The sequence below is a fragment of the Anabas testudineus genome, chromosome 19 (assembly GCF_900324465.2).
Source record: "Anabas testudineus chromosome 19, fAnaTes1.2, whole genome shotgun sequence".
Taxonomy (NCBI): Eukaryota; Metazoa; Chordata; class Actinopteri; order Anabantiformes; family Anabantidae; genus Anabas; species Anabas testudineus.
In genome coordinates this window covers 6,584,625-6,604,476 of record NC_046628.1, presented here as the reverse complement: position 1 = coordinate 6,604,476, position 19,852 = coordinate 6,584,625, and the positions used below count along the sequence as shown (strand labels likewise).

The 19,852-nt window shown below is 40.1% G+C and overlaps 4 protein-coding genes across 8 annotated transcripts; 3 read left to right on the top strand and 1 right to left on the bottom strand.

The window, feature by feature from the left end:
• Positions 1-592: 592 nt before the first annotated feature.
• eif2ak1 (eukaryotic translation initiation factor 2-alpha kinase 1) lies at positions 593-9,182 on the bottom strand. Of its 4 annotated transcripts, none has more exons than XM_026351456.1 (15): positions 8,795-9,182; positions 7,455-7,622; positions 7,180-7,316; positions 6,847-6,881; positions 6,668-6,767; positions 6,465-6,545; positions 6,174-6,267; positions 5,966-6,014; positions 5,444-5,825; positions 5,162-5,276; positions 4,903-5,009; positions 1,718-1,832; positions 1,522-1,601; positions 1,169-1,402; positions 593-932 (listed from the first exon to the last, which is right to left on the bottom strand). In XM_026351456.1, exons 1-15 carry the CDS (start codon positions 8,961-8,963, stop codon positions 807-809), a joined length of 1,992 nt encoding a protein of 663 aa, XP_026207241.1. In that variant the 5' UTR covers positions 8,964-9,182; the 3' UTR covers positions 593-806. The 4 variants fall into 4 exon arrangements, with proteins under 4 accessions (XP_026207241.1, XP_026207243.1, XP_026207244.1 ...); XM_026351458.1 differs by having other exon boundaries at positions 5,168-5,276; XM_026351459.1 differs by lacking the exon at positions 8,795-9,182 and adding an exon at positions 7,812-7,948.
• On the top strand, positions 2,167-4,909 carry LOC113156364 (ankyrin repeat domain-containing protein 61). The gene is made up of 5 exons (XM_026351461.1): positions 2,167-2,596; positions 2,905-2,999; positions 3,209-3,380; positions 3,485-3,685; positions 4,170-4,909. Exons 1-5 carry the CDS (start codon positions 2,414-2,416, stop codon positions 4,782-4,784), a joined length of 1,266 nt encoding a protein of 421 aa, XP_026207246.1. The 5' UTR covers positions 2,167-2,413; the 3' UTR covers positions 4,785-4,909.
• A 473-nt stretch (positions 9,183-9,655) lies between the features above and the next one.
• On the top strand, positions 9,656-14,383 carry pms2 (PMS1 homolog 2, mismatch repair system component). The gene is made up of 15 exons (XM_026351453.1): positions 9,656-9,828; positions 10,163-10,305; positions 10,426-10,512; positions 10,596-10,698; positions 10,796-10,979; positions 11,155-11,322; positions 11,545-11,642; positions 11,724-11,823; positions 11,901-11,985; positions 12,090-12,242; positions 12,404-13,265; positions 13,361-13,528; positions 13,625-13,725; positions 13,867-14,036; positions 14,114-14,383. Exons 1-15 carry the CDS (start codon positions 9,815-9,817, stop codon positions 14,255-14,257), a joined length of 2,580 nt encoding a protein of 859 aa, XP_026207238.1. The 5' UTR covers positions 9,656-9,814; the 3' UTR covers positions 14,258-14,383.
• Positions 14,384-14,498: 115 nt separating this feature from the next.
• Positions 14,499-19,725, top strand: rsph10b (radial spoke head 10 homolog B). Of its 2 annotated transcripts, none has more exons than XM_026351455.1 (18): positions 14,499-14,647; positions 14,738-14,813; positions 14,940-15,008; positions 15,133-15,306; positions 15,391-15,476; positions 15,559-15,679; positions 15,770-15,946; positions 16,183-16,288; positions 16,404-16,495; positions 16,603-16,780; positions 16,894-16,999; positions 17,544-17,623; positions 17,850-17,998; positions 18,262-18,366; positions 18,471-18,632; positions 18,799-18,858; positions 18,991-19,069; positions 19,263-19,725. In XM_026351455.1, the coding sequence occupies exons 1-18, from the start codon at positions 14,565-14,567 to the stop codon at positions 19,493-19,495; spliced, it is 2,136 nt and encodes a 711-aa protein (XP_026207240.1). In that variant the 5' UTR covers positions 14,499-14,564; the 3' UTR covers positions 19,496-19,725. The 2 variants fall into 2 exon arrangements, with proteins under 2 accessions (XP_026207240.1, XP_026207239.1); XM_026351454.1 differs by having other exon boundaries at positions 16,386-16,495.
• Positions 19,726-19,852: the final 127 nt, after the last annotated feature.

Below are 19,852 nucleotides of genomic sequence, written 5' to 3'. Positions count from 1 at the left end.
TTGCCCCACGGGAACATCCGGGTACCTAAATTGAAACGAGGTCTCTGATTGGCTCATTCGATCGCTTCTCTGTGCAGAACGTGTTACGGGAACACCCGTCCCATGGACACACATCTGACCTTTGTGTACACAATGTACAATTACGAGTTTTGTTCTGCAAGTGGTCCCAAAATAATTATTTAGCTAAAACCTGCCACATTGACTGGAAAACGCAGACCGCCATGTCTATGCACACAAACATAACAATAGCATTTAGTAAACATTTTTGCAAACTGAGTGCACTCCCTGTGACCAGTAACTCAACAGCTAAGTTTCACAACCATCAACCACTTGCACAGGCCATAGAGCAAAGGCATTTGTTTGATCCATTTGTAGAAAGAAATGTGCACATGCAGTCAATTGCTCGAAATGTGAGGGTTTGTGGTTAGGCATATTCACAGTGGGCACCTTCTTCTGGAACTAGAAGCTGCATGAAATCGAAAAATACATCCTTTCAATTCTGCTTATGGCTAACTGCAAGTACAATTCTTTCAAATCAATACTTCAAAACAATCAATGGTCACATATTGCTTCTTAGAAATCCAACCACATATCACAGAAATATGTTTTATTAAAAGCTGAATAAAGATAAATAATTGCACTCTTACATCCAGGTGAACAAGACATATGCAGACGCACATGCATTCCTACACATTTACACACATTCACTCACTCTGCCACTTGTACCTTGTCATTAAAACATAGTACAGCGGTGGTTGAATAAATCAAGTTTTGACAGTCTGTGGCTTGTTGAGATTTTGTTAAACTCAGGTCTTGTCTGGCTCAGAGACTTGAACTGTGACTTGAGAGCTCTGAAGCTGACTGATCTGTCTCCTCAGTTGCATAATCTCTTCCTCCTGCTCTTCAACCCTTCTCTGCAAACCATGGATCACCTGAAAGGGAAAACAATATATTATTAAAATTGGTTTGCAATAATTATCAGGAATTTTAGTGCAGATGCAAGCGTGACTGGAGTCAGTCATAAATCCTAAAGAGAATGTTTGTTTCTAGACAAACACAAGTTAGATGTTAAATCTGTCATTTCAAAATGTTATTTTTTTTCCACACAAAAAGTCAAGGAGAGGGTTAACTGTTTAAAGCTAAAATATACAAACGTATCTTTACATACCTTGTCTTTACTAAAGAATAGTTCACTCTGTAAAAGCTGGCTAGCTGTGGGCCGAACACTGGGCTCTTTACTTGTCAGCTTCTTTATGTACTTAGTCAGGAGCGGCCATCTGTGGCAGAATGAGTCTGGGATTTTCCCCTCTCTTAGGTCTCCAAGTGTCCGGATCCGCTCCATCTCTGTCCCAAAGGGCTGGAAGAGCTCGAGGGCAAGCACTCCAATGCTATACATGTCAGACTGGGAGAGTAACATTGATCCACATACAGATTATATTTACACTCAGTGCAGTTGCTAAACACTAAAACAAGTCTGAAGTCTAAATTCACGATAACAGAATTATTAAAATACATTTCTACCTTTGAATCATAATGGGAGCCCTTCAGCTGTTCTGGTGCAGCATACACAAATGTACCAACACCAGTAGTGTGTGAGGAATCTGCAAACAAACAACAGAAATGTGACCTAAAAGCAATAGCACCATCAACTGGTGATATTGAGAGGTACAATGTCATGAAATTATAAAGGTAAGAAAAATAAAAATAAAATTATTACTGCTGCTGGGGGAGTTGGTGCATTTATGTTCATCCACTAACATATCCCTGCAGGCCAAACCAAAGTCCCCGATCCGAACGTGGCAATCATGACCATGGAGGAAAATGTTCCTTGGCTATGGGAAAAACAAATAAATTCCAATTAGTTCTGTTTAACATCACATTCTAAACCCATAGTTATTTAACCCCATTTTCTTCTATTTTTCCCACATAATCTCTGATAATTTAGGCGAGACAGGACGGGGATGTCAATGCTGGATTAATCTGTCGTAAACATTAGAAGTGATTCAGTTTCACAATTTTCTGCATTTCTAAAAGTAAAATACTGAAAACATACAAGCATAAGAAAAACAGGTTAACTACTGAAGGGGTGTCAACCAACCCTATAATTGGCCCCTACATGCAGCAAGAAGTTATCAGTTGAGACAGGAAGGCTGTACATCAAAGTTAGACAGTCTGAAACCTACATGATGAAATCACACTGACTGAAAGAACCGAAACACCGAAAACAGAAGTTGCTGCTGAGAAGAGCAAATGCCAAAAAGAGAAGTAGCCGACAAACATTTTGATCACCTGCGAATTAACAGACAATGCTGTAGGACATTTATGCAACTATGAACTAGAAAAACCAGATTATGTTTATCACACACCTTATACAAGACTAAACACGGACAGCTGTGAAGCACAATGCATAATCATGTTGGAGGAGCACGAAGAACGTGAAGATAGCAAAGGTAACATTATCAAGTTTCACAACAATGAATTCTATGCTGCGATCATGGACGAAGACTTGGAACGTATTGAAGACATATTAAAAAAGCATGGGAACAACTTTCTCATTGAAGTACAAGACAGTACACCTGGAAAGGTTTTCTGGAAGGTAAACGCAACAACACAAACATTTTTAAAGTCATTTGAGGAACAGAAATATGTAAAAATCTATGTATAAAAAGGCCAAAAACACAGAATGGTACGAGCTGGCATGTATATAGATAGAAACCATGACAAGAAGCTCAGAGATTACTCACAACTGGCATGTGTTAATCTTCTGCTGTGCTCATTCAATTTATGGTAAAAGAAAATACTTCTTGTAGTGTTAAACTACAACCAATTTGTAAAAAAATTAAAAGTATTCCAGTTTGCATTGTCTTGTCATGTCTCGTCTTGTCTTGTCTTGTGTTGCCCTAGGGCCCCGCTGTCCTCCCCCTTCATCTGGCTGCCTCTTACAGAAGAGTAAAGAGCATGCAGACCCTGCTGTCAGCAGGGACAGACCCTGAAATGAGGTCTGGGCAAGTACCAACTCCCAGGAATACGGATACAGTGTACCCACTAACACCTAGCATTTCGTTTTTCAACACTACGGTGTTGGATGTTGATTTACTTCCTGTTTCAAAGCTTGTGTAATCAACTCAAACACACTACAGTAAAATACATTAATGAACTAATGAAACTGAAAGCTTTATTCATTTCACTGTCTCTGCCTCTGACACAGGGACCAGCTCGGTCGAACCGCGCTACACTTGGTCGTAATAAGTTGGCCAAGTATCCTGACTACTAGGCCAAAACCAGGTTCCAAGTTAAAGACTGCCATGACTGGTGTGCAAAGGCAGGCAGAGGCATGTCTACAACTCCTCTGTGAGCATGCTGTTAACATCAATGCAGAGGTGACACGTTTATAACAAGCCTACTTTCTGAGTTTTCTGAGAAGATTAAGAATGGAGTAAATACTTTGCTTAAGATGATTTGATTTTTTGTGCTTCCTCCCTAGATGGAGGGAGAGAGTCGCCAAACAGCTCTTCACTTGTCAGTACGCTACTCTGCTCTATCTGCTGTCCACATTTTGGCCAGTTACGGCGCTAATGTAAATGCTGTGGACAGCAGTGGAATGACGCCCCTGCATATGGCTGCTGGGATGCTCCACAAGGAAATTATAACCTGCCTGATCAAACAGGGAGCCGATATCAACATGGTTTGTGTTGTACTATTGGTATTTGCTGAATTTCTTTTCTTTTCTTTTTTGCTCACTGGTGTTTTCATAATGAAACACATTAGACAAACACAGTGGGTGGATGAATGTAATTAGTAACTCCTGTCCTATGATAAGTCATATGAAAATGGTGACATGCCAGGTAATATTAAAACATCAGAGATATTAAAAAACTTTAAAATTAAAAGTTTAAAAATGTCATCTGTTTATTTTCTTTTTCATAGACTAGACACAACAACTGAAAGATATATGTGATATTCATCCAGGCAGCAAGTAAATCCCATGTATATTTTGTTATCATCTAAAAATGTTTGAGAATAAAGGAAACAACAATCTATACCAGATAGAATATTTTAAATCTGTCTAGACACAGAAACACAGACTTTTCTGTTATTTTACCGCTCTTAAAATATATGCAAAATGTTCTACATCATCATTACATGATATTCCTGATTTTGTTTTCCAGGGGGTGACACAATCTGGAAACTCTCCTCTGCATCTAGCTGTTGTGGCAATGGCTATGAAGACCACAAAAACCCTGGAAGATGACGTTAGATGCATCTCTGTGCTGCTGGAGCATGGGGCCGAGCCCAACGCAAAGAACAAGGCAGGAATGACACCTTTACAGGAGGCATGCAGCATGGGGAACAAGGAGCTGGTGGACCTGCTGCTCAGGTACGGAGCCAATATCAATAAGCTGAACCAAGCAGGGGAGAACTGTCTGTTTCTTTTCCTGAACCACATGCCTAATATAAGGAACAGCTCCCTGCTTGGGAAACTCATCAGCCTGACTTCCCCACTCACCGTGTACAACCAGAGAGGCCACCTGCCCTCAACATTGACACTCCAATGTTTCTTTAAACAGAGAGACCAGCTATTAAAACTCATTCAGCAGCCGAGGAGGCTTCAGGATATTTGTAAGAACTATATTTATCTGAAACATATCCATGGCAAGAAAGGGGACTTGAGAAAGATCCTTCCCGAGAGCCTATACAACTTTGTCTTCAACAGCTGGGAGAATATACATAACATATCCTTTGTAACTGATAGTGCACAGGACTGCACAGGACAGGTCTTTTAATATTGTGTCTGGTATCACTACATGATACCTGTGTCAATGCACTTGACAGCAAAAATTACATTTATCTTCAGAGAAACATTAAAACTAAAAGACCTAATGCAATTTCAAAGCACTTTACCTTCAGGTCCCTGTGCATGATTCCCCTGAAGTGAATGTACTCCACTCCTTCAAGTATGTTTCTCAGCAGGCGGAGTGTGTGTTCAGAATCAACACATCCATAAGGACCTGAAAATATAAAAGTCCGATAAATACATTTCCAAAATTGTAATTTCAGAATACACTGTCACATAAATTATTATGGTGAATAAATTCAATTATATTTGCATTTGTAAACAGCGACAAACATTAAGTGGAATGCATAACGTGTCATTACATACACTTACATCTTGAGGTTTGTTCTTCTTTGGGTTTGGCATTTCTCTCAGAGATCCAGTCCTTCAGTGAGCGTTCACACAGCTGCATCTGGATGTAGAGCATCAAGTGGAACTGTACCTAGTGACACAGAGAAACCTTGACTTTAACCTGAACCTGAACATCCATTATGTTAGGTTTAAATATACATCACTGGTTATTTAGAGAGCTCAGAAAAACTAACTGGACATTTTACACGTTCAACAAGAAAATCTTATCTCTATAAATTAGTCAGCATAAGCCCTTACCTCTTTAGAAGGCTTTGTTGTGCGTTTGTCAGGCCACTGCTGACACTCCTTTTTGATGCAGGAGTTGTTGTTCAGCTCGATGCTACTCCTGTTGGAGTCCTCCTCAAACAATGCTGAACTGTCCCAGCCTGTTGCAGGACATCTGGAGTTTTTCATGAGACCTTGCTGTCCCAGGAACACACAGGGGACATAGTTCCCAGGGATGTGGTGCATCGTTTTCGGACACACCACCTGGCCCTTCTCTTGAGTTGGAAATAAAGCTCCGACAGCTTGGGTCTCTCTCTGAGATACTTCGGCACTTGATGCAGCATCTGCCTGTGCTTGACTGGGGCTTTGAAAAACTATAGAGGAGCTAGTGCTGCTGTCAGTGCTCTCATCAGAACTGCAAACAAGCAGAGTTAAGTGTTCTGTTTTGTTAATGTACGTTCTTTGTAATTTTATATATGTATATTGCTTCAAAAAGCCATCAGTCAGTGTTTAATGAGATAGGTGTAATTTGGGCTGACGTTCATGTTTATTCACCTGTCTTGTTGCCCAGGTAACTCCAGTGCAGGTAGAACAGACTCAGGATCTGCCAAAAAGACAACAAAAACTGTTTGCACATAAACCTGGTCTTATGGATAAGTGTCCATGATAATAATAAAGTTTACCATTCACCAACGTCTGTGAGTAACTACCTCCTATTATTTATTGCATGGAACATGTCACAGGAAGGCAGTTAAACACTCACATGCCACAGGCTGAACATGTTCCATCCATGCCGTGTGATAGCCCACAACATTTACATGCTGCAAGCTAGACAACACTTTGACTTCCCTGAGAACCTACAACAAACAAAAAAAACATCATTTGTTACAGTAAGAGTATGTTAGATTCTCAATTTTAAAAACTATTAAACCCAGACAGAAATTTCTTTGCCCTGTTAGAGCTGTCTTCTGTTAAAAAACAAAGGAAAGCATTATATATTACGTGTCTGTACTTGAGCTCATAAGGGTCTATTAACAAAGCGCTGATGGCTCACCTTCACACAGTCATCCTTGGAGACTTTTTTAATGAGAATTTTCTTCACAGCATAATATTGTCCATCCAGTTTGTTCATAACCTTCAAAACAATGTCAAAGATAACAAGGTAATGTTTATAAACTGAACTCCTTACTAAACTCCTAAAGTCCTTCTATAGAGGACTTTGGTGATAATAATGTGGAGTAGAAGGAAGTAAAATACCTTAAAAACATTTCCATATGATCCCTTTCCAACTCTACAGAGTTCCTCAAACTCACTAAGGTACCGTGATGTCTGTGCTTGGAACAGTCCCTCCTGAGGTCTATGGGATTGATAAAAAAAACATGTTTCACATTTTCCTTTGAAATCATTAAAAACATCTAAAAAAAAATACACCCTACCTTACAGCAGGATTGTGTGTGTTTGAGCTGAGACCCTGTAAAATAAGATAAGGATAAGATATAAAAAAATGAACACTGAAGCAGAGAACCTTTATGTTAATAACTTGTAAAAGCACAGCCTGTTTAAAAATCTGCAAGCTGAATGTGCTGCTCACTTTACTGCACATCATTTATTCAAATAACACAGGCGTCCCTTTATTTATAATATTAAAATAAAACCTGACAACATATTAATCAGTTGTATGTACTTGATACATTGTATGTATGTACAGTATATGTATAGTATGTAAGTACCAACCAAGTTGTGTACATACTGGGAATGTGTGCAGTTACCTGTGGGTACAATGAGGAGCTGGCAGCATTAAGCAGCTCAGTGAAGGCCCTGTTGTGCTGGAGTCTGACAGTGCTGAACTCATCACTTATGGCCAATGGTGAGAGGAGGTTCATAGCTGCTAAACGCTGCCCAATGACTGTCAGAGGAACAATAGTGTAATTTGTACGGGATTTGGAATTAAAATAAAAAACACATAGTGTTGTTACAGAATGATAAACATATATTTACACAGTTTCAATGGCTGTCAATTCCAGTACAACATCTCTGTACTTACCTTTAAAAAGCATTCGTGAGCGGGCTGGATTACTCTCGTAGACAAAGCACAGATGCTCTAGCAAAGACCCCAGGAGGAGGTGGTTGGGGATCGCAGAAGCAAACTCTTGGACAGATGGGTACTGTCTACCAGCCATCAACACTTCACAGTTATTATCTGTGTCAGAAGCTGAGCACCAAAGAGAAATTACAAATGGGAAAAAGGAAGCAGCATTTTTTAGGCACGTTTCTTCGTTAAGTTTTATTTGTTACAGGCTCAAGCTGGCACAGTTTAGATTATATTCGACTTTGTTCAACTTCCAATAAAATCAAACACTAATGTATTAACTTTATCCAAATAGAGTGGCAACTGTCTTACCTTCTTCAATTACTTTTGCAATCATTTCAACAATGTTTTTGTCTCCTAGGTCCATTTTTCTGTTACTCCCAGGGCTTTATTAAGCTCCCAGAGCTGTAATTATGATCATTCTGTTCACCACCAAGGCAAAAAATAAGCTCATCTTGTTTATACATAAGGGGGCGTGGGTAACAGTAATGCTTATCTGCTTGGTCCAGCGGACACCAGTCTCCCCCACCTACTGTAGTGACTGTGCCAGAAGAAATAGGAGGGGGCTATGTGTCAAAGTTGTCTAGTGTCATTGTACTGCAATATGTATAGAGCGAAAGGTCCTAATTATATCTGATGCAAAAACTAATTGTTGAACAGAAGATTACCCTTTATCTTACATCCTAATGTCATCACTATCACACAACAATTACCTGAAGCGCTCTGCAGAGCATTGCAGAGGATAGCGAAAAGGCTGGATGGAGCCCAGTGGACTAATTCAAAGTCTTATGCTATGATTTACTGACTGATCTTCTTAGGATATTTCAGTTGTAAATAATTACTACTTTTAACCTCATTCAAACAATTTAAATATACTGCTTGTCATTATTATTACTATCATATCACTAGTAGTAAGAGGATGATCCATTTTCCTAGAGGACAATGGGTCACACACATAACTTGACAGTCAAGACATGTAGAGACGATAGGATGTCAAAGGTGGAGTGAATTAATAGCAGAGTGGACTCAGCACAAGCTAACTTTACAGCTGAGGATGGAAATAAAGGGGGATCAGAGTCACGTTACTGTGCTCATGGCACGGCTCTTTAACTAACGCTACGCCCCTGCCTGTTTCTAAACTAGCATGGTGATTGATTTTATTAGCCACAATGGTATAAATGAGTCAAGTAATACGGCAGGACAACAATTTTTAGCTAATACAGAGGTAATATAACGTTAGACAGCAACTTTAGGTAACGTTTAACTAGTTAGCCTCAAGAAAAGAAGCTACTCACTGTCAAACTGCACTTCGTCGTCCTCCTCGGTTGCTAAACTCCGGAGGCTAACGTTGCTCTCCACCTCCACCAGCGTGGGTCTGAGGTGGCGGCGGACCAAGAGGCTGCTGCCGCTGCCAGAACTTTCCACCGACCGCCAGAGCCCGTTGTCGGATGTTGAGCTACACATTGTCTATATGAATAACAATTGGAAAGACAGGGCAAAATAAGGAAAGTACGTATGTTTACACTCCCCTCCGATCGCTGCTAACCCATATCTAACGTCATAGTAGGACGAGTTAAGCTACTCGTTAAATCAAAGCTTCTCAAACATTTACATCGAGTTCATCCATCAGAGTAAAAAGTAGCACTCGGTCTAACATGTCAGCGGGCCGCCATGATGCCACACCAGTGAGGGAACCGTCTCACAATGTACGAGACCTCAAAATTAAGTGGTACAGGAAACAATTACGGCAAAATAAATAAACATGAATGTTATGATTAAGTGGGAAAGTGGCAATGTTGCTTCAAACCATCGAGCATGGCCCAGCTGAATTGATCAAATATATGTATATATCAATTTATTCGTTTTTTACAACATGAGCTAATCGCACACGAGCCCTGAACTCCCGATCGTTGGTGATGAAATGCTACACACTTAGAGGCAACGGGTTCATACTTATTCACGTACTTTAGTTTAGTTAATGTAGTTTTGCGGGTTTTTTTTTTTTTTCCATGGAAGGTAGGTTTGTGTTTGTTGTGGGAGGCTGCTTTTGACACACTCAAAACTTTACGTTCTTCCTTTTAATAGTTGAAATGCGCGTTATTGCGCAGGGGTGACGCTCATGAAGACGTTGCGCACTTGGCGCGGTATAGCTTCACTTTTATGTTTACAATGTGAAGCCGTGAAGCGAGTGCGCCTTCTAATAATACGTCCAGGGATTTCACTGACATGTGTCTATCGCATCTTCCTTTCTCTGTTACAGATGAAGTCCCAATTTCAAACTGTGAAATCTTACCGAAGCCTTTTATTCCTTCAATATGTCTGATGTATGGTAAGTTAGCTGCAATCCTTTTTAGTAGTGTACTTGCTGTCAGATATATTGTTTTGCACCATGCAAATATAAATATTACGCACATATTTAAAGTTAGACACAATCATTCCCGATGTCGTACAGTTTTACTGAACTCACACCACATTTCAAAAAATCTGCCATATAATCTGTATAGTCATATATTTACATCCCAATAACTAAATATATAGCCACTTTACTCGAGCATGACATTTTCTTGCTATTTGTGCAATCAGATTGCCCTGTTGATTAGTACAGAGGGTAAGGTTATTCTTATTCTTCATCTTTTTCTTGGGCGTTTTTTTTTTCTTCTCAGCACCACCGAACCAGCAGGAGCCATCAAGGCCATTGACAAACACTCAGTGCATCAAATCTGCTCAGGACAGGTGGTGCTGAGTTTAGCCACTGCTGTCAAGGAACTGGTGGAGAACAGCATTGATGCAGGAGCCACCAACATTGGTAAAATGAGATGTACTCAACTGCAGATTAAAAAGTTTTAATATGAGTTTGGATTTTCTGTTTTGGGGACTTGATCTAGCCTTAATGACAACATACAACATTTTTGTTCGTATGTTCCAGATGTAAAGCTGAAGGAGTGTGGAGCTGAACAAGTGGAAGTGTCAGACAATGGTAAAGGTGTAGAAGAGGCCAACTTTGAGGGACTGAGTAAGTGTCAAATATGTCAGAAAATGTGTTCTGTCCAGTTATACCTCATCTTCAAAGTCAAACCACCTCCCTCTGTTCTGCAGCACTGAAGCATCACACATCAAAGCTAAGGGATTTCTCTGATCTCATCCATGTGGAAACTTTCGGTTTCAGAGGCGAAGCCCTCAGCTCTTTATGTGCTCTAAGGTTAAACACAGTTTTTATCTGCACACAAATTAAAAATAACTTAAATCGCTTGTTGCCTCATCAGCTTTCATCAATTTCCTTCAACTCTTTGTCCCAGTGTCCTGAGTGTGGTGACTTGCCATGAGTCCAGCCAGGTGGGCACCAAACTGGTGTTTGATCACAAAGGTCACCTTGTGCAGCGCTCACCCCATCCCCGTCAGCAAGGCACCACAGTCAGTCTGCAGCAGCTCTTCTACACCTTGCCTGTTCGACACAAGGAGTTCCAACGCAATATAAAGAAGGTCATTTATTAAATTCTGATGTTTCTTCAGGTTTCAGCCTGACCACAAATCACATTCAGTTTTTGTTACTTCTGATACTGTTTAAATACATATACTGTATAATATATGCAAAAATTAATTTTGGTACAAGCGTTTCACCCTTTATATCAAATGCTGCATTGTTCTTTATTTTCAGGAGTACAGCAAAATGGTACATGTCTTGCAGTCCTACTGTATCATCTCTACAGGAGTGCGCATTACCTGCTCCAACCAAAATGGGCAAGGGAAGCGCAGCACAGTCCTCAGCACCAGTGGCAGCCAGAGTATGAGAGACAACATAGGAGCCATATTTGGCCCAAAACAGGTTGACACATTGAACTGACCACATAGTTTACTTACAATCTTCAGAACAGTCTGAACATATCACTGCTGTGGAACAACCTAATTGAGCCTTATATTTTTGATTCTAGCTGATGTTTATTGTAGAGTTTGGGATTTGTAAGTCCATCAATCCTTAAAAATTACACTGCTGTTCAATTTAAATTGACTGTTTTGGTTCGATGTCTGTTTGATGTCTTTTCTGCAGATACAAAGTCTTCTGCCATTTCAACAAGTATCACCTACAGAAAATATTATTGAAGAATATGGACTCAAGGATGCAGATCTTCCCAAACAGCTTTTTACGTGAGTGGCATCATTGCAGTTCATCTAGGTAAAGTTGTTAATGTTTTTTTTTTGTTTTTACTGAAAACTGTGTTCTGGCAGCATCACGGGATTTGTGTCTCGAGGAGACCATGGTGTTGGGAGAAGCGCCACGGACAGACAGTTCTTTTTCATTAACAACCGGCCATGTGATCCTCTTAAGGTAATTATCAGTAGATTTATCCTACAATGTCATGGTGAATGGTCATTGGTTGACATCTGGTTGTTTCCAAATTGCAGGTGACAAAACTTGTGAATGAAGTGTATCATATGTATAACAGACATCAGTATCCATTCGTTGCCTTGAACATAACTGTTGCATCAGGTAAAGAAAATTAAACAAAATAAACAATTAATCAAACTCAAGCTATCTCTGAAACCCACTGTTGTTTTTGTGTACTAAATGACTGTTTTGTGGCGTTATTTCAGAGTGTGTAGATGTGAACGTAACCCCAGACAAACGACAGATCTTCCTGCAAGAGGAGAAACTCTTGCTGGCTATTCTAAAGACTTCTCTCATCAATATGTATGAGGCTGGTGTCAATAAGATCAGTCTCAACTATACACCCATTTCCAGCACCAGTAAGAAGATACCTTTATATTTAGCCTGTTAGCATTACTGTATATATTGCAGTACATGTTAAAGCAGATTAATATAACACAGGTTTTGGGAATAATTCTGTGTAGCTATGGGAAAGTGTTTAAAGTGGCTTTTATTTTGACAGTTTGTTACTTATCTCTAGATACAACATCTGCATGTGACCTGTCTCAGGTCTTCTCATCTGATGACAGTAAGCCTGGAGAGGATGTGAAACCAGTGATTCAGAGCCCAAAGTCCTCCCTGAACCTGGCTGGCCTGAAAGCTGCTTTTTCAAGCCAACGCAGTTCCAATTCTCAGAGCAAGTCAGGATTGGCCAACAGTGGCCCAACACAGAAAACGCTGCAGTTATTTTTTAAGGGTTCTGTAAAGCCTCCTACTTCCACAGCAAGTGTAAAATGTCCTCTGAAACCCACAAGAGATTTAGCCACATGCCCCCCAGTGGGAAAGTCTGTGCTAGATGGTTTTAGGTATGGAAAAATGTGCAGTGATACAGACAATGAAAAAGACAGTGCTGCATCTAGTTGTGACTTAAATACATCAGATAGTTATTGTTCTGGTCTGGAGCTCAGTTCTCATGAACCAACAGTTAGCAGCCCAAGTGTAGAAAATGAAACCTTTGAAGAAACATCAGACAATAGTCACACTGTTCCTGAAGACTCAGAGTTAAAGCCAGAGCCAAGCACATACACAGAGGATGAGACTATCAGCCCTAATGCTAAGAGGGCCAGGAAAGAGAATCCAAATTTCTCTACAAAGGACAAACCTAAGACTTTTTCAAACAGTTCTGAGGAGCCATTTTCATTGGTAGTGGATGCTCCAGTCTGTTTACAGAGGAGGAAAGTGCTTCTCCAGTTTTCTCTACAAGAGCTTGCAGAGAAGATGAGACAGTTACACGATCAGCACAAAGAGAGAGAAAGTGGGAAGCTTTGCTATCGACGCTTCAGGGCCAAGATCAACCCTGGAGAAAACCAAAGTGCAGAGGAAGAGCTCAAAAAGGAGATAAGGTGATATTTTATTATACTCCTACTTTAATCATTCTGATTAAACTCACCGGAATTGAATTTTCATATCAGTAAAATAATCTTTCTTATTCCTCCAGTAAAGACATGTTCAAAGAAATGGAGATTATCGGTCAGTTTAACCTGGGCTTCATCATCACCAAACTCTCTTCGGACATCTTCATGATTGACCAGCATGCCACAGATGAGAAATACAACTTTGAGATGCTGCAGCAGCACACTGTGCTCCAAGGACAGAAACTCATAGTGTAAGACTCTAAATCTGTGTGTGAATTTCCACATTGCATTGTTTAGAATGTCCTTGTTACTGCTTAGTGAAATTGTGTTTTCATTTATTTTTGCAGCCCTCAGAAACTTCACCTGACTGCAATCAGTGAGAATGTTCTTATAGAGAACATTGAGATTTTCAGAAAGAATGGCTTTGAATTTCTGATTAATGAGGATGGTATGACGTTATTAACTGTTTTATATCAGTGATTATACATCAATTTAAACTGTTTAACACACTGATTTCCCATTTTGATAATCGCAAATATAAACTCACTGTTTTTTTGTTGTTTGTTTTTTTTTTTCATTTTGATTGTAGCTCCGGTGATGGAGAGGGTTAAGCTGGTGTCATTGCCCACCAGTAAGAACTGGACATTTGGTCCAGCTGACATTGAGGAGCTGATCTTCATGTTGAGTGACAGCCCAGGGGTCATGTGCCGTCCATCCAGAGTCAGGCAGATGTTCGCTTCAAGAGCGTGTCGAAAATCTGTAAGTTTCAAATGAACAGTAAAAGTAATACAGTCATAAGCATGTCACGCCCTTTCATTTTTATTTTCACTCTTCAGGTGATGATTGGCACTGCTCTTAGTGTTAATGAGATGAAGAAGCTGGTGGCTCATATGGGGGACATTGAGCATCCGTGGAACTGTCCTCACGGCAGGCCCACCATGAGGCACCTCGCCAACCTGGACATCATCTCACAAGACTGAGCATCTCAAAGAAAGACTTCTGCTTGACTTCTATTCTAGTTTACACACCTTAAACACCACCAGTAGTGGCAACATAGTGATAAAGAAACTGCATTTTTTTGTGTATATATGTATAGTTCAAATACTTTTTTTTATTATTGTTATCTGTTCGGTGTGTTTTTCTTAAACGATTAAAACATTCACATTATATTTGTAGTTTGCGTTTCGTTACTATTTTGACTGGTTGCGGCTGCCGTAGTTGTGAGAGTCCTCTGTCGTTGCCATGGAGACGAGCTGAAGCTATTCGGGACAGACGAACGGCGCAAAAATGAAAGAAGAGAAAAATACGATAACACAGGAGAAACGGGGAAACGCAGAGCTGCCCACACTGTTTCACTTAATTGTCCTCAGGTAAATATTCCCATAAATCGCCTGTAAGATCGAAACTCCCTCAATGCACAACTGGTTGACGTCAAGTGCAAACATTGGTGTCACTAACAGGCATGAAGGGGAAACCAGTGAGGGCCAGTTTGATGGAGAAGGTGTAGCTTATTTTGACGGTGGCCATGTGTATAAGGTAATTTGATTTATTCATTTAGCCAGTTCAACCAAACAAACAAAGAAAAATAAACTATGTAAATTGAAACCCATGTCAGTTGACAGTATAATTAATAATAATTGTCAGTGACTTACTTTTCTGCAGGGCATGTTCTCCAGGGGACTCATGGATGGATTTGGTGTCTTCATGTGGTCAGACGGATTGAAATATGAGGTGAATGATAATAAAACATGTATCCTCTATACTTTGTACAATATATATTAAAATAAGAAGCCTGACATGTTTGTGAGTGGTCCCATCTAGATATTTAAGTGATTTGAAGCTTCTGATCCAACAGGGAGAGTTTGTGTGCAATATCCCCATGGGACAGGGCACCTACAACTGGCCAGACGGCAGCTCTTATAAGGGGAATGTGCACAATGGTATACGACATGGGATTGGAACCTATGTTTGTCCAAAAAGCTGTGTGTCATACGAAGGGCACTGGGATCAGGGCAAGAGGCACGGAAAGGTATCATTCACAGACTTCCATCACCTGCGGTCTAATTAAAGAATCTGTTTGTATGTTTGTTACAATTGGGTGTCTCTGTGTTAGGGTACAATGTATTACAACCAGGATAAGACCTCTTGGTACAAAGGCGACTGGGTGAAGAACAACAGAGAGGGATCGGGGGTGAGATGGTATGTATGGAGTACGTGATCTATATAATCTCTATCCTGAGTTACAATTGAACTGACCAATCTAACATCTGTTTACTAACAGCTACGCCTCTGGAAACATTTACTCTGGTGAATGGAAGAACAACCGGAGACATGGACAGGGCACTATGAGGTGGCTGAAGCTGGGACAGCAGTACTCTGGGGAATGGATGGATGGAGTTCAGGTACGAAAGCACAACCCTTTTGAGGAAAACAGCTTTTTAGTTTACTTAAAGCATAAACTTTATTTAGGTTTTTGTTCCTCTCTCTGGCAGCACGGACGCGGCACACATGTCTGGATCCTGAGACGATCAAATTGGTGCCACTATTCCCAGAGTAACCAGTACACAGGGGATTTTGTCCAGGGCCAGAGGCATGGACAGGGAATCTTTTATTATGCTGGGGGTGCAGTCTATGAAGGAGAATGGAAGAACAATAAGAAACATGGGAAGGTTAATGAATAAAGCTGTATTGCCTGTCACTGTCAATATACTGTACATGTCTACAAATTTAGTACAATTCAAAGTTAAAAACAATGAAATATTCTTGGTTTCAGGTAGTTAAGATTTTGATTCTTCTTGCTACTTGTTTGACTAACTCAAAATTAATTGAAACATGCAGTGATCATATGTTTGATCCAAGTTGCAATAAACTATATACTAACAAGACTATGTTATGTGGTTCATAGAGCAAATTCACATTCAAGGATGGACACCTTTTTGAAGGAGAGTTTGTGGACGACCAGATGCTGATGCCCGGTTTGCAAAGAAACAGAGCTCCCACCCCTCTGTGTGGTAAACAACTACAGTAAATTAGCTCTATTTAAAATGCTGAGTCTGCCATCTCCAAGATAATTAACAGTGTTAATTATCCTGTGGTGTCTGACCATAAGTCTATCTCCTCTGTCAGATAGTGATTCATCTACACTTGATGTGCCTCTGAACATTGAATGCGTTCTAGATAAAATTCCAGAGAGAAAAAGAAACACAGAGCGGAAACAGGTAAGGTCCCACTTTTCCATTAAATTGTCTACTTATGCTATGACCTTTTAACCCACATACCTTTTTTCACTTCCATTTGTGCACTGAAACTGTGACTTGCGTAACAGGTGGAGTTTGTGGTGCTGTGGAAAAACACAGAATTGAGGTCCATCTATAGTTTCTACAGCGGACTCGGTCATACCCAAACCTCTCTGCTGTCCCGTATGCAGCTGTGGCGTCTGCTCAAAGACTGTAAAATCCACCATCACGGCATCACTCTGGCACACATAGACCATTTGATCAAAGGTGAGAGGGACTGCCATTCACTATCTCTCCTACATCTCACATAGACAGGACATTGATAACTTCATAAGTGCAGAATTTGTAGGTGATTAATACTCTCATTCTTCCCATCTCAGAGGATGGCACTACAGAGGTGCACTCTCCTTTTACCCCTATGCTGCTTCGTAGTTTCATCAGCTGTCTAGTGATCGTGGCCTATCACATCTACAACAAAGACATGGCGTAAGGAAGTAAAACCATTTTCAGTAGATTTTCAAAGCCTTGATGTCCTACCTGTAAACTTGTAAGAAAATACAGTCAAGCTTTTAGGCATGCTAGTAGCTTAATTATATGGATGGTTCTGTGATTTTTAGTGATTATATAATAACAATGGGATGAACTGACATAAAATCTATTATTATTTATAACTCTCACACTGGACTGCGGTGACTTTGATGATTCTCACTCTATCTTCATCAGCTCAAAATTTGAAAACCTGCCAAACTAATGACAACCCTGCCAGCCTTCATTGTATTTTGTGCTAATTTGCAAAGTTTAGCATGCTAACACACCAAAATGGTGATGGTTGTGTTTAGTGGTGCCTCGAAATGTCGAAAGCATCCAATTTGAAGATCTTATAATAATTGAAGGTGTCAAATTAAAACAATTAATCTCAGATTCAGAGTTGCAAGGGAACTGCACCAGAAAAGACTGACACAGTGACACAATTTGAATAGAAACTTTTTTTAATCCTTGGTGACTGATTTCACCTCTTGTCCTCTCACAGGTCACCAAAGAACCTTCTGGCTGCCTGCTTATCTAAAATGCTGACAGACGACATCCTTCCTAATGCTAAGAACGTAAAAGGTGCCATCCTACATCCACACCTGAATATACACATAAAAGATGACAGAATAACCTATAAAGATAGTGAAGAATGAAATAATGGTCAGTCACTGCAGGTGTATGCGACCATCAGGGCACTATCAGTTCTCAGGGTTCTCTCTTGTCTTGTGTTTTTGCATGTGTAGTTTATTAAAAAAAAGGAAACATACGCAGTAATGGCTCTGTAACTACTGCTGTGGTGCTCCAGGATTCCTGTTTGGACAGCCAGACCACTCAGTGGTGTCTCTGGCCTACATGAAGAGGTGCTGGGAAATATATCAAGTTTACTGCAGAGTCAATGCAGCCCCTGGAGATGACCAGACCATGACCTACCGACACCTGCTGTGGATGTTCAAGGTACAACAGAGATGCTATCGTGATGACATGCAAGTTAATAACATAGGATAGCTTCTGTTCGCTTACATAAGAAGAATCTCTTGGACGGATCTCTTAAAGGCCGGTATGGAGAGATGCCATGGTTATAGCCACAAAATCTCGTTTCAGTGTTCATATAAGCCCCTATTTGTATACAGTTCATAATTAAAAGCAAATATGCATATAATGTATAATTCCCAATATATTTAAGACATTACTTGATTGGTTATTGTAACCTATGGCAGGATCTTTATCTGTTGGACAACAATTTATCCACATCAAAGTTACTGGAGATTATCACTGCAGAGAGCTGGGACTCCAACAATCCGTCCTCTTGTCTGGATCTGGAGGTTTGCCTTGACTCATCCATCATTTTTCAGTGCCCATTGTATGATTGGCATTCATCCACACACCATTCCTCGCCCCCTTTGTTGTTGTCCTCCTTACGCTGAAGATTACGTTCCTGGAGTTTTTCGAGGTACTCCTGGGATGTGCTAAGGTGAAGTGTCAGCTGGTTTCTGAAGACCTGGAAGAGTGCCAGTCCCCGTCTGGGTTTAACACTGAGGTGGAGGTTAGCAGGAGGCCAGTGAAGATTACAAGCATACCTTCACAGTCGGTGAGATCCTTTCATGATCTCTGCACCTACTCTTTTTAAAGTCTATTAGTTCCAGCGCTCTACAACTTCATGTGTCTCAGTTTTTGCAATTATACATAAAACTAAAAGGTAAAGCTGATATAAAGAAAATAAAACATAAGACTTGTAAAATGTTTTTTCTGTCCAGATTCCAGCTCCTGTGAATTCCCCCATCACTCCTGAAATCACCAGCCCCCAGTCAGTGGAGGTTAGTTTAAACACACAAACTAGCATGAAAAAAAGATTTGTTGTAATATGAAACCAGACACCTCCATTATTATGTGCACTACTACTAGTACTGGTTTATTGTACTAATGACGTATTCTATATTTTATCAAAGATAGGGAAATCCAGTGCCACGTGTGCTCTTGATGTGGGGAGTCTTGTCAGTAAAGTCAGTGAGGAACCTCAGTTTGCTGGTTTGTTATCATTTTGTGGCTCTGTCAAATGTTTTTACATGAATATGCTGCAGACAGTGAAATGACATATATCTATATATACAGATCTATCGATATATCTAACTATGTATGTATATGTGTGTAACAACTATGATTTTCAGATGTGTTGTGTAGAAAAATTACAAGCTAATGTTTGATTTTATATTTCTTACAGAGCACACAGAAATGGAAAAGCGAGAAGGAAAGGGCATGAAGACAGGAAACACAGAGGCCAAGCACTGTGAACTGGAGCTCTGGGCCCAGTCCATTCACCAGTTCTTCAACCACTTTTTCTACCCTGCCTTTGAACATGATCAGTTAGTGACAAGATACATGAAACAAGATAAACTTCACCAGGAGCCCCAGAGGTGCTGTACTCTAGAGAAGGCCCAGCAAAGACCCACATAGTGCACTTGTCATTCCCAGTTGACACTGTTTGGAAGATAATAGTTGCATCAGTGTAGTTACTCATAAGATTTTACCAGATCTACAGCTGTGACTTAAAATATATAGTTACAGACAACTCAGCTTCATCAGATGCTTTATATCTTTACAAAAAACTTAAGCACATTGACTTCACAAACTCAGGCATTTAATCTAATCATTTTATACTCTACATAATAAAATTTGTATAGTAAACCTAAATCTAAGTCACACACTGCCACCAGATGGCATCTCTAACCTTATCTGTTCAGTGACCAATAAATGTGATAGCATTGAAGGGGGCTGCATGGAGCCAAGTGACCTATCCACAGTCCAAACTCA

Excerpts from the sequence above, each read along its gene's own strand:
- LOC113156364 (XM_026351461.1), top strand. The coding sequence starts at position 2,414 with ATGTTGGAGGAGCACGAAGAACGTGAAGATAGCAAAGGTAACATTATC. Across the intron at positions 3,381-3,484 it reads CTGTTAACATCAATGCAGAG|ATGGAGGGAGAGAGTCGCCA; the intron begins GTGACACGTTTA and ends CTTCCTCCCTAG. Across the intron at positions 3,686-4,169 it reads AGGGAGCCGATATCAACATG|GGGGTGACACAATCTGGAAA; the intron begins GTTTGTGTTGTA and ends TTTGTTTTCCAG.
- eif2ak1 (XM_026351456.1), bottom strand. The coding sequence starts at position 8,963 with ATGTGTAGCTCAACATCCGACAACGGGCTCTGGCGGTCGGTGGAAAGT. Across the intron at positions 5,277-5,443 it reads CAACAAAGCCTTCTAAAGAG|GTACAGTTCCACTTGATGCT; the intron begins GTAAGGGCTTAT and ends CTGTGTCACTAG. Across the intron at positions 1,833-4,902 it reads TCATGCACAGGGACCTGAAG|CCAAGGAACATTTTCCTCCA; the intron begins GTAAAGTGCTTT and ends TTTTTCCCATAG.
- pms2 (XM_026351453.1), top strand. Across the intron at positions 10,306-10,425 it reads TGCAGGAGCCACCAACATTG|ATGTAAAGCTGAAGGAGTGT; the intron begins GTAAAATGAGAT and ends CGTATGTTCCAG. Across the intron at positions 10,699-10,795 it reads AGCTCTTTATGTGCTCTAAG|TGTCCTGAGTGTGGTGACTT; the intron begins GTTAAACACAGT and ends TCTTTGTCCCAG.
- rsph10b (XM_026351454.1), top strand. The coding sequence starts at position 14,565 with ATGAAAGAAGAGAAAAATACGATAACACAGGAGAAACGGGGAAACGCA. Across the intron at positions 16,496-16,602 it reads GAAACACAGAGCGGAAACAG|GTGGAGTTTGTGGTGCTGTG; the intron begins GTAAGGTCCCAC and ends CTTGCGTAACAG. Across the intron at positions 17,624-17,849 it reads TAATGCTAAGAACGTAAAAG|GATTCCTGTTTGGACAGCCA; the intron begins GTGCCATCCTAC and ends GTGGTGCTCCAG.